This window comes from Mastacembelus armatus, chromosome 24 (genome assembly GCF_900324485.2).
Source record: "Mastacembelus armatus chromosome 24, fMasArm1.2, whole genome shotgun sequence".
Classification (NCBI taxonomy): domain Eukaryota; kingdom Metazoa; phylum Chordata; class Actinopteri; order Synbranchiformes; family Mastacembelidae; genus Mastacembelus; species Mastacembelus armatus.
This window is the reverse complement of record NC_046656.1, coordinates 11,845,073-11,862,528: the sequence shown is the minus strand read 5'-3', so window position 1 is coordinate 11,862,528 and position 17,456 is coordinate 11,845,073. Positions and strand designations below refer to the sequence as shown.

Sequence of the window (17,456 nt, the reverse complement as noted above, 5' to 3'; positions counted from 1 at the left end):
GACCTTGGTTAATTATTCACATTGGTCAATAATGAGCCACAAATCAATTTTTAATTGTGTTTGTCTCCTGTATTAATCAGACAATCGATTCTGAGCACGTCTTCGGCGCCTGGATGAGACTCAGCAAGCAAAAGAGCTTCAGGACAAGAAAAGATGGAGAGAGGACAGACAACAGCTACTGCAGAGAGACAGAAAGAAAAAGAAGAAGGGCAATAATGCAGCATAGTGTGACGGGGCATGATCGTTACTCACTACCTAAAAAAACCAAAGGGATTTTCTTTTTGATTTTTACCACACCTACTATACCTGTTGCAGACTTTCTCTTTTTATGTCAAATCCTCTGTCCCCCCTTGCTCTTTCTAATTTTATGTACATTCTTCTTCGAGAGCTTTTCGTCATCCAATCAAAGAACCTTTTATTCTTCTAACTCATAATCTCTCTCACCTTCAGAGAGAAATATAATCTGCCTGTCTCGCACGCTGAGAGCTCATTATACCATAACCACCTGATAGAATGGAGGGCTGAAAGAAACAGATACACATAAAGCAGGTCAAAATTTAACTTTAGTAAAAACTTCGAAAAGCCAAACCAGACCACCAGGACCCTGATAGGAAGTGTCAAGCAGCTTTTAAGGCACAAAAAGTGAAGCCATTAAGAGAGCTGGCGTGACACTATGTTTTAATATTCCATTTAGCATGCACCTTCTGAAATGTCATTGCTGCATTTGAGCTTACTGTGATGGAAAGACATGCGCTTGATTACAGTCATCATCCTTTCAGCCAGCCAAGACTTGAGAATCTAAAAAAAAAAAAAAAAAAAAATATAAATTTACACAGATACACACACACACTCACACACACGCACACACACACATATGCTTTTAGGCTCTTTTAAACCTTGGTCAGAAGGCAAACTTTCAATGACAAGCTAATAATGGGTAAGTATCTTCAAGGCAAACAGCAAACTGTGATTCGCTTGATGGACAGTCCAAACAGTAACTATTGGTTTCAAAGATTAAAGGGACTTGCATTAGCTTTCAAGCAAAGACTGAAGTGGTGTGTGTCCCAAAAGTAGAAAGGTACTTTCACAGTATCTGTGTGTACTCAGTCTGCACTTAGCCGCTCATAAAACCATCTTTCTTCTTTCTGCAACAATAAATTACTTGCATTTTGGCTTTTTTATTTTCCCCAATCAGTGAAATTAATGCACAAAATATGAGACAATCTGCGTGCTTTTTTTTTTTTTTTTTTTGTATTTTGTTGCTATGGCAATGAAATGGTATGAATAAATTGATAGAAAGCTTTTATATTATTGTGTCCATTGCAGTGCTGATTATCTATGAAGAGAGAGGCGTACGCTCAATCAGGTTGTAATCAGAAAATAATCACCATGCAGCACCTCTTAGTGCTTGCAAACAGAGACGGAGAGAAGTAAGAGAAACTTTCAGTTCCTTACATACACTGTAGGTAGTGTGTCATCCATTAGTGAGTGTTTTATTGACTATTGGAGCATTGGAAAGGGCTTCACCACAAGAAAAATCCTGTCTTGTTGAGGGGATGAATTAACAAGTACACAAACCGCCACAGATGTCAACTTAATTAGCCACCGGAGAGCTGCATTAATCTGGCTGTACTCAATTAGAGTTTTTAAACTTAATCGACACCTTATTTGCCTCAAAAGCCAAAACAAGCCATAATCAAGCTTTTATTTCCACAACAGTCTTCTTTATTTTCTTGAGACATTCTCTTCTTTTGCCACTATTGAACTGGATTTGTTAAAACACGGTGAGAAAATTTTGTTTTGATCATTTGAGGTTAACACCCTTTCATTGTCTCCGGCTCCATGTGGAAGCGAGGTCAAGGGCCCCGGCCAATCAGGCTGGCGAGTTCTGTTTGAGCCCATTGATCGGGTGGCAAAGATTACACTTGAAATGTAACCATGCATTGATTTCCAGGGGAAAGTGCTATAACTCCATGTGCTAACGTGAGCGCGAGCTGTCACGGCAGGTCAACACAGAGAGAGTTTCAGTTGCGTGTCACACGTGTTTGACAGAATACACATGCTTCTCTTTTAATCAGTCTAGTTATTGATCTCCAACAGTATCACATTTCGCTTGCCTTTAGGGCCATCACATGACCCTGCCCACGTGTCCGACACATGTGCCTGAGGGTGTCAGGAGCTACTGTGCCTGAATGCCTCCTGTGTAGACAAACAGATGGTTAATGGCAGTACCAGTGGTGGCTAAATTGGATAATAAACATATCTTTCAAGTATAAGACTCCATGCAATCCCATCATATTCCACACCCCTTCAACCTCAGCAGAGGTCGCATCAGTCAGAATAAGTAAAAATACCTGTGTGTAGTAGGTGTGCAGGTCCTTGGCTGTAAACAAAAGGAAGTTTTCTTGAAATATGTTTGCTAAAAACCCAAGTAAGTCTTGTTTCATGGAAATTGATTTTTTTTAACACTTTGAATCAAACACGTAGATGCTCCAGTAGACAAAGAACATGGACCTTCTGTGAGACATTAGGGTGGGGAGAGAAGATTAGTGTCACCGAAAATGACCACAGCATCGACTGTGACACCTGTGACAGCTAAACTGCCTCGAGCCATGCTCATACTTCTGCAATCAGCAAGACATAGACAGACATGTTCAGTCAGCCGGGGAGGACGGATGAAGCACAAACACTGACACTGGTGACGGGGAAACCAAGGGGTCATGACGACCCAGACTCTGACACAGACACACGCTGAGTCAGACACAGAAAACGCTGACAGAATGAGTACAGGTGTACAAGAAGAGATATACGAGCCGTGAGAGTACAAGCGCGAAACTGAATCAACGGCGAGTCTCCAGTGGCCACAGAGGCCAATTTAACAGCTGTGGGTGCTGAAGTGAATGAACTACTGCACTGACAACTAAACCTACACTGACTGGTGATGGATCCTGAGCTCTCAAAGGGCATCCCAACCAAGTACACGTATTAAAACAGTTGAATGTTCTTTTACACTCACAAACTAAAGTCTGGCCATGTGGCAGCATTAGTTAAAGGGAAAGATCCCACAGAGCAGTCAGATGATCACACAAGTAATAAAAAAAAAAAAAAACATAGCCAGAACTCAAATCTTACCATGCCTACAGGGATAGAGAGACCAAAGGTAGATATTATCATTTTATCAGTTGTTACATTCTAATAACTTTTCCAGAAATATTTTGTGATTCAACTTTGACCTGTGGTGGTTGTGTGTTGATAATAACTAGTGTGGATGCACCAAAAAGGGCTGGTAAAAAAAAGTGGAGGTTAAATTAGTTGGATCACCCATGATCCCATCCCCCAGGTTTCTCAATAAAGTTGGTGAGCAGCCTAAAGTCTTATCATAGCCAACATGAATGAATTTTAAAACTATTAAACTAAGGCTCTACAAAAAGCAGAATATGCCATTAAAAACATTTTGACATCGTATGGACCACAGATCCCACGTTATTTTATTATTGCAGCCTAACTGAACTGCAGTTAGGCTGTATAGCAATCAACACTATAACCCAACTAACAAGAAGCCAATATTGCTTTGCTGACTGATCTCTAAAGCTCATTTCACTGCTAGATGGATATCTTTTGGTAATTAAGCTGATAAAAACAACCGCAGAAATGAAAACACACACACACACATACACGCACACACACACACAGAAAAAGCACTTAGACATATGACAGAGATGTGAGTTGCTTGGAAGAAAGAGCCAGAGTAAGATTATCTGTTTGAAGGTACATCAGGTAACATGTTACAGTATGATGAACACAGCACACACATGAACACTTTCCACTTTTCTCATACTCAAAAATCTATGGATTGGCATTTATACACACACACACACACACACACACACACACACACACACACGCACACTCACGCACACACTTACAGCTTCTTTCTTTTCTTAATTAGCCTAAAGGCCTGATGTCTGGTTTCAGCTCTTCTTCTCAGTGTGGTGCCAGCAGTTCTATTAGTTAAGATTTCAGCTCAACATCCTCCACTGCTCTCCTCTCTCCCTCACCCTCCCTCTCGCTCATTCTTCATCTCTTTCTTTTTTGCCAGCACACACGCACACACACACATCCCTCTCATTTTGCCTGTATCTCCATCGCAGCTCTTGCCATATCCCTTCCTTAATTTATCATTTCTTGTCATCTTGCACTAGATCATCCTCTCACTCTGCTTTTACCCAAAGTGTTATCTCATCACTGTTTTTTCATTGCCCTCTCTACATCCCCCTCTTTCTTTATCTGCAATGGGCTTCAAAAGTGTCACTGCCTGCCATTGTGATTGTTGCCTCACTGATGTCCAGCACTCTCGTTTGGTCTCATCCCCCTCCCCATCCTCCCTCTGTGAAAGTGAGAGAATCACTCAGCATGCTTGCTGACATTTATCCAGTGGCAGTGTGGCATCTGCTCACTGTGTGACGCGTTAACAAACGCCAGAGAACGTCACACCTTTCCAAATAGAGCATCCCTTAAAACTTTTCACCAGCTTTTCCCTCTGCAAACAGAAGGTCAAACATACACAAAAACATAGAGACCGCACTCCAACAGCACACACGTATGATTTTTTTTTTTTTAAATATTTGACCAAATGCCCACCTTGCACATGGACAGAAGTCTGTGTCAGAGTGTTGCCATGGTTACAGCAATCCTTGCCATTCATCACAAGGTCAGAAGGACACCTGCAGGGAGGGAGTAGCAGGTAGCCTGGACTGATGGGTGAGCGTTTGGATCTGTGTGTATGTGTGTGGGTGAGGAGACAGAGACAGACAGGCTGATGTTGCTGGTGAGTAAGTAAGTAAGAGGAGGACGTTAGCCAGAGAATAGAAGAAGAAGAGAGAAAAAAGCTGTTAATGAACACAACCTGATCCTCTGGAGTGCCCTGTTCTTTCAGTATTTTAACGCTCTGATGTTGTTTACCCCGGCAGCAGCCCTTATCACCATCAAAGCCTGTAAGTGACACTCTCCAAACGAAACAGTTCTGCATCCCCCTCCCTCCTCCACCTCGACCGTTGCCATGGCAACCAATTGCCTCATTCTCCTCAGGCTCGAGTCCCTCGGAAACGCAAACACCTGTTGTTCCCATTGCTGCAGCAACTGTGGGTAAGCTTTGATTTGTTATTATGTTGGATTGTTTGGAAAAGTTTCACTCAGCACACACCAGAAGCTCTTTCAGTAAACACCTGCAGATGCTTTTATTTATGCTTTTACAGAAGACACACATTCGTCTTTGTATCCTTTTAAAGGTGCTGAAATGTTTGAATTAAAATTTAGTGACAGTGTGAGGATTTTCTGATTCTGTTTCAGGGTCACGGTCAAGCAGATCAAATTCGGCAACATGCCCACACAGCTTTTGAGCTCTTATACCAAATTGAAAAAGAAAGCATTTTGCACTTTAATTTAATAATAATTTTAATAAATTATTTTTTTATTTGCCACAAATATTGAAGGTTATATAGAATCATCTAGGATGTGAAACTATGTTTTGATGAACTTGAACTTTTTCCTTCTTTTCCCCTGCTATAACCATTTAATTCTACCTCATCTGACAATATTATGTAACATGCATTAACTTATTTGAACTCTATGCTAAAAAGTATATATTTAATCCAACTACAGCTCAAAACTCTGACTACATACATTTATTATTTTCAAATATAAATGGCTTTAATTTAATAAATTAGTTTTGTAAAGACTGACATTTGGTGACAGAGTGACAGTGCGATTGAAGGGGTAAAAATCTTGAGAGTGAAAGCTTTTGAGGACGGAACAGCAGGACATATAACAATCTCAGCATGAGTTCCACTTAGTACCTGTTCTGGAGCGTTCAGTCAGATCAGATGGAGTTTCTCACCTGACATATACTGTATATTAAAAAAAAAAAAAAAAAGTTTGATTCTTGTAAATTTCCTATAGGGAGATAAGGGTAAGAAAAAAACTACACACTACACAAAAGGGTGTGAAGAATATGCATTTACGATGCACATACTTTGTAAAGAACCTTGACAAATGCAGACCTTACATATTTAAGAATGCACAGCCCTCCCACTCTTTCAAATATATTTTTTTTTGTGATCATTCTGCCTATACACAGGTTGTTAGCAAAGGACTGTGTATGGGTTGGTCGTGTTAAAGGCTGAGTCAAGATGCAGCAGAGCTCGAACATGGGAGCACAAAAGATAGCAGTTCTGAGAAAAGTAGGTAATTTGGTACATTCAGCCAACAAGAGTAACATCAATGAATCTCTGATTGCTGGAGAAGAGATATTAAGTGTTGCACATGAGCACATACAATGCACACACAGTGAGAAGCACACACAAACACACACACAGATATGAGAGAGAATTGATATTCAGAGCACATATGGGACTAGCGTTCACATGCAAGCTTGTACATGCATGCACACGCAGATAGCTGCATGTTCCCCAGCACACACACACACACTACTGATGAAACTTTTACTCCACTTAGTCTGAAGTATTACCCAGACTCTTCCCCCATTCCTCCATCCCTCCATCTCTCTTTCATATGATGTGTCTTAAAAAAAGAGGCAGCACACACTTTTTTTCTACAGTGGGGCTGAAAAGAAATCATAACATCTCCCCTGCTACTCATATTGATTTGGCAGATCAGCTCGGTTCACGTCCTCCCTCTCCCCCTCTCCTTCCATCTCCAAGCTTTGCTTTTTTGCTTCAGCTCTGTCCTTAGACGTGCACAAACAATCTTCCAGTCATTCCAGATTCCTAGTTTTGCACTTCCACCCACACTGTTCTGTCCCAGGTCGCAAACCAGCTCTCTACCTCTTCTCTAGCTCTTTCTTTCCCTCTCTCTGCTAAACAACTAAGCAACCTGCCAGTTTGGGAAACATACGGCACAAAGTAACAGCTTGGAGGACGTGAAAAAGTGCACGCCTGTAACAGACAATCGGGTGTTGATGTTGATGTGTGAACTACAACCCATTACCAACTTTTTTTTCCCATCCTCGGTGTAATAGAACAGCTGTTATGGAAACATTTGACGCTAACAGATACACTTTTCTCGGGTACGGAGATATTCCTGTATATCCACACATTTATAACCACACATTTGTGCCTGCACATCAGGTAGCATTTATTCACCCAGCCAACTCACAACAGCTTCTATAGAATCACTGCACAGACATACCATATTGATCCATTATTAAAGGTTACAATCTATAAGACTTTTTACTACAGTAGCTGTGGGAGTTAAATTCACGTCTTTCATCGATTTCATTGAATCAAGTGTCATTTTCCTTCTTAGTTGTGCAGTGATTGGCCTCATTCTGCCATGGTTCAACATTCCAGAAGATCCTTACACTGCTGGAAAAATGTTTCACTTCACTTTTATTTTCTCCTTTCAAGACATTTGTAAAGCTAAAAAGAAAAAAAAAATGTCCCTGAAGTGCTGAGTTTCCAATGACCTTACCAAAAACTGTCGCAGAGTAGACAGAGTAGACCCTCTCACATTGCTCATTTGTTGCAGTGAACCAATTATGAGGTTAAGTAGCAATTGAAGTCATGCTGGCTTACTTTTTGTTTGGGGGTTACCTCAAATCGGAATCGGGGGCTAACTCAAACACAGACCTCACAAGCAATCAGGCTGAACGGCATCGGTCAAATGTGCTGCGGTTGTTGTTTTGCTGTGTGTGATTGGTCTAAAAATAATGCAAAGGGAACCAGGAAGTCAGATTAACAGCTCTCAGCAAAAGACAAGTAGGTGTTCAGTCCTGGAGTGCCTCAATAATGCTGACATAACACTGCTATGCATGATCAATTAAAGGTGCCCTGTGGAGTTTTAGTAGGCAGTGTTGGGCAAGTTACTTCCAAAATGTAATACATCATAGTTAATGTATTGTATAGTTAGTTAAACTAGTTAAAAAGTAATTTGTTACTGGAAATATGTTGTGAAGAAGGAAAATCATTAAACAGGTTTGTCAGACCTTCAGGCTTCACACAGTGAAACTTCACAAGACACATGATTTATTTTGCTGACATCTGCAGGGTGCCTTTAACACACATGGGGTTCGGAGTTAATTAAGGCCCTTTCCATTATAGAACAAGTCAAAAAGAAAGAATCTGATGTGATGCAAATCTTGCAGTACTATCTTCCACTAAGATTGTCTGTTACTCTCTCATCCTTCTCTCCTTAGCCCCCATCATGTTTGACCTTCAGTGATTTCCCATATCCACTGCTAGTCTGACTTCTCACTTTCCTCCAGTCCTTACGTTCAATACTATGACTCTCTTTTTTCTAAGCTGTATTATTCCTACAGCAGCTTTTAGAAAAGTTTTGTTTGTATGTGTGAGTGTATTTTAGTGTACTACAGATACAAGTGTTGCAAGGCAGACAGTCACTCTGTAGAGGGAAAAGTCTGGTGAAAGACAGGCAAGATAGGATGGATGAAAAACAAAGGGGTAAAGGAACCAAACATGGCCTTGGAGGGCAAATTATTTCCCAGGATTTACTCTAGTGACAAAGTAGCAGGTGTTTGAGGGATTTCCTGGAATGCAAATGCTATTTCTTACTTCCTTTCTCTCCTTTCATGCTTCTTTTTTACTATCCCACACTGCAGACTGCACAGAGGACTCATAGGTGCAAGTTAAATGCCTTGTTTCAAAGAGATAACCTGTCTTCAGAAGAGAGAGAGTCTGTAAGATCCAGTCTCATTCAGCCCCCCCCCCCCACCCGAGGGAGACACAAATTCTGTTTCTCCTCTTCTGCCTCTCGCTCACCTTCTGTATGGATTGCAATAATGGCTGCAACTGCCTGCACTGAGAGCTTTGTCTGACAGATAAAAAAAAAAAAAAAGGGATTCTGACACTTGACAGTTTGTGACACTGCAGGGGAGACAGCAGTAGGGGAGATGGACCTTAACAACATTTCCCAGAGTTTCTTGCAGAGTGTTTGTGCACCAAAAGCACAAACAAACTGCAGAAGAGGCCGCATAAGAAAAATAATCTCATTATTTAACTCTAGTGGACATACAGCATACAACAGTAGAAATCAAGAGTAAGATGAACAGCAGAAAAGATGAGAATTTCTCCCCAGTTTGTTAATGCTTCTGGTGGTAAGCACTACTCTATGGGAATGACAACTGTGTTGGTAAAGAGGTCTGACTCGAATGCTAAAAGTGAAATTATATTGCTGGTGATTATGAGAGTGGTGGTGTAAGCTGCAAGTGAACTTGAAGGCAGAAGCCACAGAGACAGGAGCCCTTTAATCCTTAGCATAGATTTGTCAGCATCAACTTTTCAGGAGTTCTTAAAAGCATGAATAAGTTGAAGGAGTTTCTGCAGAAAAATAAAATTGGTGGATTTAATATTCAAAAGAGATTTACAGGTTGCAGGGGCTCGTAATGAAAATAGGCAAGGTTAATTTGGAGGAGGATTTGCCAAACTCATTTCAACATAAAAACATAGCTGCCACACATTTAAAGAACTTACAGGTTCAGAGAATGAGAGATGCTGTTTGTAAAGGCTCAGTGGTGATTACTGTAGCCCTCATTCGGAAATCATCCACAGTAATTTGTATAAGAACCTATCACAACAAAACGAGGCGCACGTTGTTGGAAAAACATTGAGCCTAATTGAAAATACTGGCGGATGTTATCTGCAGTGGAATACATGATGGGAACAACCATTTGACAAAAAGCTCAGATAAAAACATGTGGTGCAGGAATGGAAATGGGCCAGTTAGACACTGAAACAACGACCGTGAGCAGCGGAGAAGGGCACAGTTTTTACATTACACTAACAAATAGACTGGCTGACAGACTTCACAGCATTTTAAGCAAAGTTACACCATCAAACATTGCTATTTTATGGTGCTGCTGACATATCACCTTTAAAGTCATTATAGTGAAGATGTGAGCAAATTGCTGCCTATTTGAATATTCAGTAAATACAGTACAGTTCAACATTACCATTTATATGTATGTCTGTCACATTTCTGGCCATCTGGTAAATGTTAGTCCAATATTGGCTCCCTTTAGCTTTGCTATGGTGTGTATTAAAAAAAAAAAAAAAAAAAAAAAATCCTGGGAAAATATCTGGCAGCTAAATGCTCCACTATGTTCACCAGCTAGTCGCAACAATTTCGTCAACAAGCCATTTGTTGCTGGGTAGGCAGTTGGCTTTTTAGTCTATTTGTTGAAAACAGTAGGTTGCTATGGAAGCAATGAAAGTGAACTAAAACAATAGAGTTGCAGTGAGTGAGCTGTAAGAAAACACACTGTTGGAAAGTAACCACACAGTCAGGTGATAATTGTCCGAGGGTTCGTTCAATATTCAATATAGATTATAGCAGCTTTGAAGAGGGCAGGGGAAACACTGTCAGATAGCTGACGAAGTTAAAAATGAAAAAGAAAACACATGAATACGGAGAGTAAGCATATAAAAGAAAGTCACCTAACTTCAACTTCTATCCTGCTGAGAAATAAACTGCAGGGGCTGTGTGGACACTGACTGAGAGGCTGTTTGGTATTTCAGGTGTGTCTGCGTGTGTATTTTTAAGCAAATAAGCACAACACTAGTCCCAGGAGTTTATGGGTGTCACTCTGCTAATCAAGACAGGTCAAAATACTGCACCAACAGAACACTGCAGCGCTGATCCACTTGGTCCTCAATCTCCCATGTCCCTTTGCCTTTGTCCCTTTATCTCTTCAGTTATTTTTAATGTATTCTAATCACACTCTCCTTCTGTTTACACTTATGTAACTCCAAGGCTGTCTTAATGTTCTTCCAGCCTCCCATCTACTCATCCAAATTTTTACGTATTTTCTGTTTTTTTAGGTTAACTAAATGTTCTCAGCACCGCTCTCCCTCACACAAATATATAATTACTTTGACAAGTAGTTTTGGCTGGATGTTATTCTGACACAGTGGTATTTTGTTCGAGCATTATCTACAAATGTGCCACTTTGTTCCAGTGTTAAAAGCCAAAGATCTGTGCCTGGTAGTATTGATTCAATTGAATTCAACAGTTCAGGATTCATCTAATCTCATTGGATTAGCACAAAGAATTGATTTCATGCTGCCCAGGACCACAAGCAGACTCCTGCTGTAGCTGAGGGCTATGAACAAACCTGGTTCGATTACTACGTGAGACCAATTTAATTCATTTAATAGGGTTGATAGGCCTTGACTGAGACAAAGGAAAGAACAATAGTGTAAATGCCCAGTCATTTTTAGGACCATCAGTGTCCGACACTAGAATAGCACTAAACACCACAGCCATGAGTGAAGGACTGGAAGGCAGTGAACTTGACCCATTACTCTATTTTATACTATTATTTCCTCTTATGGTACAGGTATAATATTGATGTTTTCCAAACACACCAGGTCTGCAGAAAGTCCTTCTGATAGCTTTGTGTCTGACTATATTTTCATCTGGCCCATCATTGGCACAAGCATTGTCTCATCCCTTCCACAGGTGGAGAGATTCATTACTCTCATTTGATATATATGGACCACACACACCCAGTCCAGCTCTAGCTCTTCTGAATAGGCTTGAAACACAGCAATATTGCTGTCAGGGTAAATACCTCGGAGCCATGGCCCTTTATTCAATTTCTGTCCTGTCAGGGATATGAGCTACTCTACTGCGGCAGCTGTTTTAAATGTTGCCTGCCAAAGTGAATTACTGCAGAATATTTCACAATGTTGAAATAATATATAGTTTTATTTTGGCTGACCTAGATGTATTGCAAATGACAGAAGGGGGTAGGCAGGAAAATACCATGGTGCACTCATAGAGTAAAAGGGAATCTCAAACAAAACATACATAATAGAAGCTTTACTTTGAAGAAATCAACATATTTTGACTCTAAGGGTGGCTGAAAAAAAAAATCCAGGCAGAAAGCATTATGAAGTTTCCTCTTTAAATTACGGGATTAACTACAGCAGGAGGCAGTTAACAAGAAAATATGGAAACATGAGCTGCTTAATATTGCCTGAAAAGATGTAAATGGACCTTGAAGCTACTGGTGCCACTATTCAGCAGCCATCAAGTACAGTTACAGCTAGTTTCAAAGAAGCTGAATCTGGATGAATTAACCAAAGCAGGAATGAATGAATCAGATTAGCTGAGTTTTAGTTTTTTTTTTTTTTTACTAAATAAACTATATATAAATGTCACCAATATTAGACTCTATTCACACATCCTTAGAATTTGAAAAACCTTTGCAGCACATTGAGTATTTATTTTTAAGAATAAATATGTGTGAACAAATAAGTGTTGCTGTTCTGATGCTGTACGTCCTCATTAGTGTGCGGCCCAGTCACGTCAAACCAGTCAGTGCAACACACACGCGCGCACACAGAAAGTCAAGTCTCAAGTGAAAACATAAAACTGTTCTAACTTTGGCAAAAACACTGTTAATTTAGGCCACAGTCACAATAAGAAGCTGAGTGAGACAATGGGCTTTCATGGCCTTTAACACCCTGGGCTGCAACATTCACACCTGGGTTATTGCTGTCTCCAACAACTCAATGTAATTAAGAACAAAACAAAACAAAACAAAAAAAACAAAACAATTCTCACTTCAGACAATTCTGGTATTTGTTTTTGCCCAATTCAAATAAAATAAATAACATCCAAACCATGTTTGCACCCACTTTTCATTGAAGTGATGTTTTACTTTGAAAGGCAGGTTTATATTTTTTTGTGCACATACTAAGAAAAACTAGTGGCTCTGGAGACCTGCTGTCAGCAGCATTTTATTAGCTTCTACTGAAAACAAACCAAAAAAAATACCAACAACTAATTGACAAGAAAAATTAGACACTTTGATTTTTCCCCCAACTCTTTGCTGTGCAACTAATTTCGACAAAAATGATTTTATCAGTATCAAGGGACGACAGGAGAAAAAATGCTGGAAATGCTGTTTGTGGCGGTGGATTTAGTGTAGTTGAAAGCAGTTAGTTGCTCAAAGCCTCTATGAGAGCAAGCAAAAACACATGCTGGTCAGAGGGCTGTAATTATCCTGGAACACTGAAAATGCTGTAATTACAATGCAAATGTTTTGAGTGCAGTCATTATGAGATGGAACTCAAATCTTTATAAAAACCATTCATTAAAAACAAAAGTAAAACTCTTAACATGTTCAACTTTGAAAAAACTCTGTGTAATGAAAAGAAAGCTCGCACCTCAAAGACTGACTGAAAAGTTTGCAAAGACTGAAACGTTACCCAAGCAATAGAATGAACATGAAAACACGACGACTCGTTCTGATGTCATTATCTTTGCCTTTATTTCATCTCTGAAAGGTGGGACAGAATAAAACCGGTGTTTTATAAAGTGAAATAAACCATAATGACAGGATCCCGTTGCACGAAAAACACAGGTTCACTCCTCATCACTATTAGCTCTATGTGATACCGCTGGATTGTCGGTGCTCGTATAGTGTATTTGTTCATCTACGCACACACACGTACACACGCCGCAGCTGCTGTGCTAATTTGTATAGACGGAATTAATTAGACATTATTAGGGGGAAAACAATGGAGCAGAGGCAGAGTGTTTAACGACGGGACGTCAAAGAGGCAAACCTGTCACGGAACAATAGGCTAATATCCACCCACTGCTTCCCAGCTACTGCTCAATTACTTTATCACACAACGTGACACAAGCGCGCGCACACACACAAACACACAAATAAATGCAAACAGTGAGTGTATAGTTCTGATCGGCGCTCGGTTTGAACATTCATTCATGACTGAGAGACAGCGGAGAGTTGTGTATTAAAGCGTGTGTGTGCAGATTAATTAAGCAGATGTTTCACTATTAAAGGTATCCACTCTTGCACCTTCAAGGCGCTCACTGCAGCTGCTGTTGACGCGTCGTCAGTGGTAGATGAACCTGAAAACCTAATTAGCAGAACAAAATGCAGCGGTGTGGACTGATATCCCCTCAACTCTCGCCTCGTGTTCATTTTTTTCACATCTCAATCCAGTCTAATTCCACTGCTCTCCCAACACCTTCATGTTAACCTTCCCTAAAGCTTCTGTGGCTGCAGTCCAAAATGCCTCCCTGCCGTGACCTCGCCCTCACCCCTTGTTCCACCTTCTTTCCCCTACCCTCACAGCCATTTTTTGAGAACGGCCAAGGCAGAGTTGAAGGTGAACTGACCCTGATGCGTTCCGCGATAAGCCAGGAGCAGAGAGCCTGCCTGGGGTCTGTGGCCAGCGGCCAGCAGCTCAGCCGCAGCTTTCTCCACATCCCAGCCTCCCTCCTGCTGGTGGGACAGCATGTGGGAGCTGAGCAGGGGGTACAGGGTTGACGAGACACAGCCCACCAGGAGACCGGCATCCAGGAGCAATGAGAGGAGCTCAGCGTCGCAGGAGGAAGCTGTCTCCTGGAGGGAAACCAGAGGAAGGAGAAAGTGTAAACACATATGGTGCTAGAGACAGGTGAAACTTGCTTTTCCCTTTTAAGTGTGATTGCTTTTTTTCATCCCTGTGAACAACATATTCCAAGAAAAACAGCCAGAAAATTGTCAAACGAACAGACAGTCTCTTCCAGGCAACCAGCTATCACATCTGCTCTACACTAAGAATCGACTGGCTGAAAAAACAATGACAGTTGCTGCTGAATCTGGAGATTTACCAGCCACAGTGGTCAGTAAAAACAACAGTTATTGTAGCTTCATGCTGCTGCAGCAGTATTTTGAGTTACAATGTTACACGCTTGAAGAAACCTGATGAGGTCAGAGTGTTGGGTCACATCCTGTGTTGACCACCATTCCCTGTGGCATGAGCCGTCACACACACCCCAAAACACACAAACTCTTCTCTTCTAAAGCTGCAGTTATCTGCACCTTTGTGGCTCAGTTTCCAAAACAATTCTGTACACATGTTCATACAGTTATAAACAGACCTTTACATAATTTTTAATCCCATCTTCCACCTGTTTACATCAATGAATTTCATGCAAATTCAAATAGCTAAAAGCTGCTGGGGCTGCTGTGAGTGCTGGGGTTGAAAGGCCATCTCTCTGCCTCTCTCTGTGACTCAGTCCATCTCCTCTGCACCCTCTCTCCTCTGTGCTGTCTCTATTATTAAGCTTGCACTTGTTCGACTGTATACGCACGCACGCACGCACGCACGCACGCACGCACGCACGCACACACACACGCACACACACACACACACACACACACACACACACACACACACACACACAGACAACAGCGAGTCCCTGTCAGGGTATTTCTGGAGCTGAGGCAGATCAATTATAAATGTGGAGCTCATGTCTTCTCTTCTGTAGTAGAGAAGGGGAGCAGAACCAGATGAATTTCTCTCCCTCACCTCTAAAATCTCTCATCTCTGCACCGGACTCACTACACTTTTCTTCCCCTGAAGGACAATTCATCCCTAAAAACATAAAACCTCTAAACAAAGTATGATGCTCACTCTCACTCATAGGATGCTGGATATTAGAGAAGCTAAACATCTCACATAAAAGCAGAAGACAGACATTCAACTGTTGTCAGTGACAATGTTACTCTGTAGTATTGCTACCAGATCCTTACAAGAACTGCATCCCATGTACAAAATACTAATTTGAATACCACTTAAAATAAGTTCACAGTTGCTTCGGTACAGAAAAAAACGGAGAGACAGAGAATTGATATGCTGCGAGTTACAGATATACAGTATATCATGCATGACTAATAATTTGATTTCCCTCTTCCACTAAGAGACAGGACCAGATGACTCATGACAAGCTGAGGCAGAGGGACACACAGAAAGAGAAATGTTGAATCTTGACACCGAGGTGAATGAGGAGGTCATCTGGTAATGATGAGAATTAAGGGAAGACGAGACACAAGAAGACTTAGAACTGTGGAAACTGTCTGATGGCAAAAGATGGATGAAGTGAGCCAGAGAGAAGGAAGGCAGACAAGCACTGAAAGCATCAGATACATACATTTTTAAGTGCACCAACTGTTTCCTAGGGCTGAATGCATGCACCAAAGAGAGGCACTTCAAAACAACTTAACACTTCAGTTTCAAACTTTTGATTTTACAGCCTCAGCAGAGGACCACAACAAATGTTCATGAGATTAGCAGAGCTGCAGCAAACATCAATCTATACTGCAGTTTAATAACATAGAAAGATGATCTCAAACTTCACAGGAAAAGGATGATTCATGTTACTGAATGTCAGGGTAAACACTAAATGTCATGGCATTCATTTTCAGAACTATGGATGAAACTTGATCAAACAGTTTTATCTATGTATCATCCAAAGATAAACCCAGAGACTTTCCCATCACTGTTTTTGTTTTAAATACATGACGTATTACAACTCGAGTCTTAGATTCAAAGATCAGTTGTGGTACTGTACATTGTGTTAAAAAAAATGTATTTCCAGAGATACGTGAACACAATGGCCTATGTGCTATCGTCCAGACAACAGCTTCTGAGATATTCCAGTCTGGATCACAGCAGTGGACTGACAATTTGTCAATCATCCCTACACTCACAGACTGAAATTAAAAATGTAATAAATCAGAATTATTCCTTAATACCTGTACTTAAATATGGCTTTTGGTGCCCAGAATAAATGCGGCTGTAGAAATAGATTTGAGTTGTTCTGATCTGAAGGCCAACTAATCACTGAAATCACCTGCAATTTTTTGTATGTAATGAGGGCTCACACCTACAGAATCCACATGGCTCTGTGTGGCACATACGTGAAGTTTGCTCTACCAGGTGGCGTCCAAAAATAGAACATATGTCACTCTGATTTTTTTCAGTATCAACCTTATGGGGTTGGGGAGGCATCCAGGTGCCACTGCTACAGAAGCTTGAGATAGGACACCTGCAGAGCAGACCAGTTCAGAAAGGATCACGTATGGTGATTTTGGACAAGGCCTCAGACTTGCTGCTGTGGACTCTGACCAATTTAGGGACAGGAATGTTCAGACAGAAATGCCCACAACTTGCAAATATCCACAGATTCTGTCTTCTCCCCATCCTCTCGTCTACTGTGGAAGAGAGAAACGCACAGAACATCACTTGAGCACAGGTCTGCTTCTCCATGCACACACACACACATGCACACGCGTGCACACACAGACACACACACACACGCACCTCCAGGGCTATTGCTGTTTGACGGTGTCAAGAGAGACAGCAGATTTGACTCTTAAGAGTCAGTTGGATTGACAGTTGAGCTGAAAATAGATGTGAAGGAGCAGTGGGGAGATGGAGGGGAATCTTGATATCAGAGTTGAGCAGATAACTTTATGTCCTTCATACAGCATGAACAGCTCTGCCAGCTCTGCTTCACACACTGCTGTTCGTCCAGGGCTCACACCTACTGTAAGTATGAAGTAGACATCTGAGTGTAGTGACAATGCTCAGGTGGCCGCTACATATAGACACTGT

At 41.1% G+C, this 17,456-nt stretch overlaps 1 protein-coding gene across 4 annotated transcripts in view; it reads right to left on the bottom strand.

The window, feature by feature from the left end:
• Positions 1-759: 759 nt before the first annotated feature.
• The window catches only part of nbas (NBAS subunit of NRZ tethering complex), a 146,092-nt gene continuing 129,395 nt past the window's right edge, over positions 760-17,456 (bottom strand). The window contains exons 53-55 of one of the 4 annotated variants that reach the window (XM_026319342.2): positions 14,191-14,416; positions 2,355-2,383; positions 2,163-2,199 (exon numbers count right to left, since the gene is read on the bottom strand). In XM_026319342.2, coding sequence (XP_026175127.1) covers positions 2,173-2,199; positions 2,355-2,383; positions 14,191-14,416 — 282 coding nt within the window. In that variant the 3' untranslated portion in view covers positions 2,163-2,172. Of the gene's footprint in view, positions 799-2,134; positions 2,200-2,354; positions 2,384-13,290; positions 14,417-17,456 lie in introns of those variants that run through there. The other 3 variants (XM_026319344.2, XM_026319345.2, XM_026319343.2) reach the window with 3 other exon arrangements.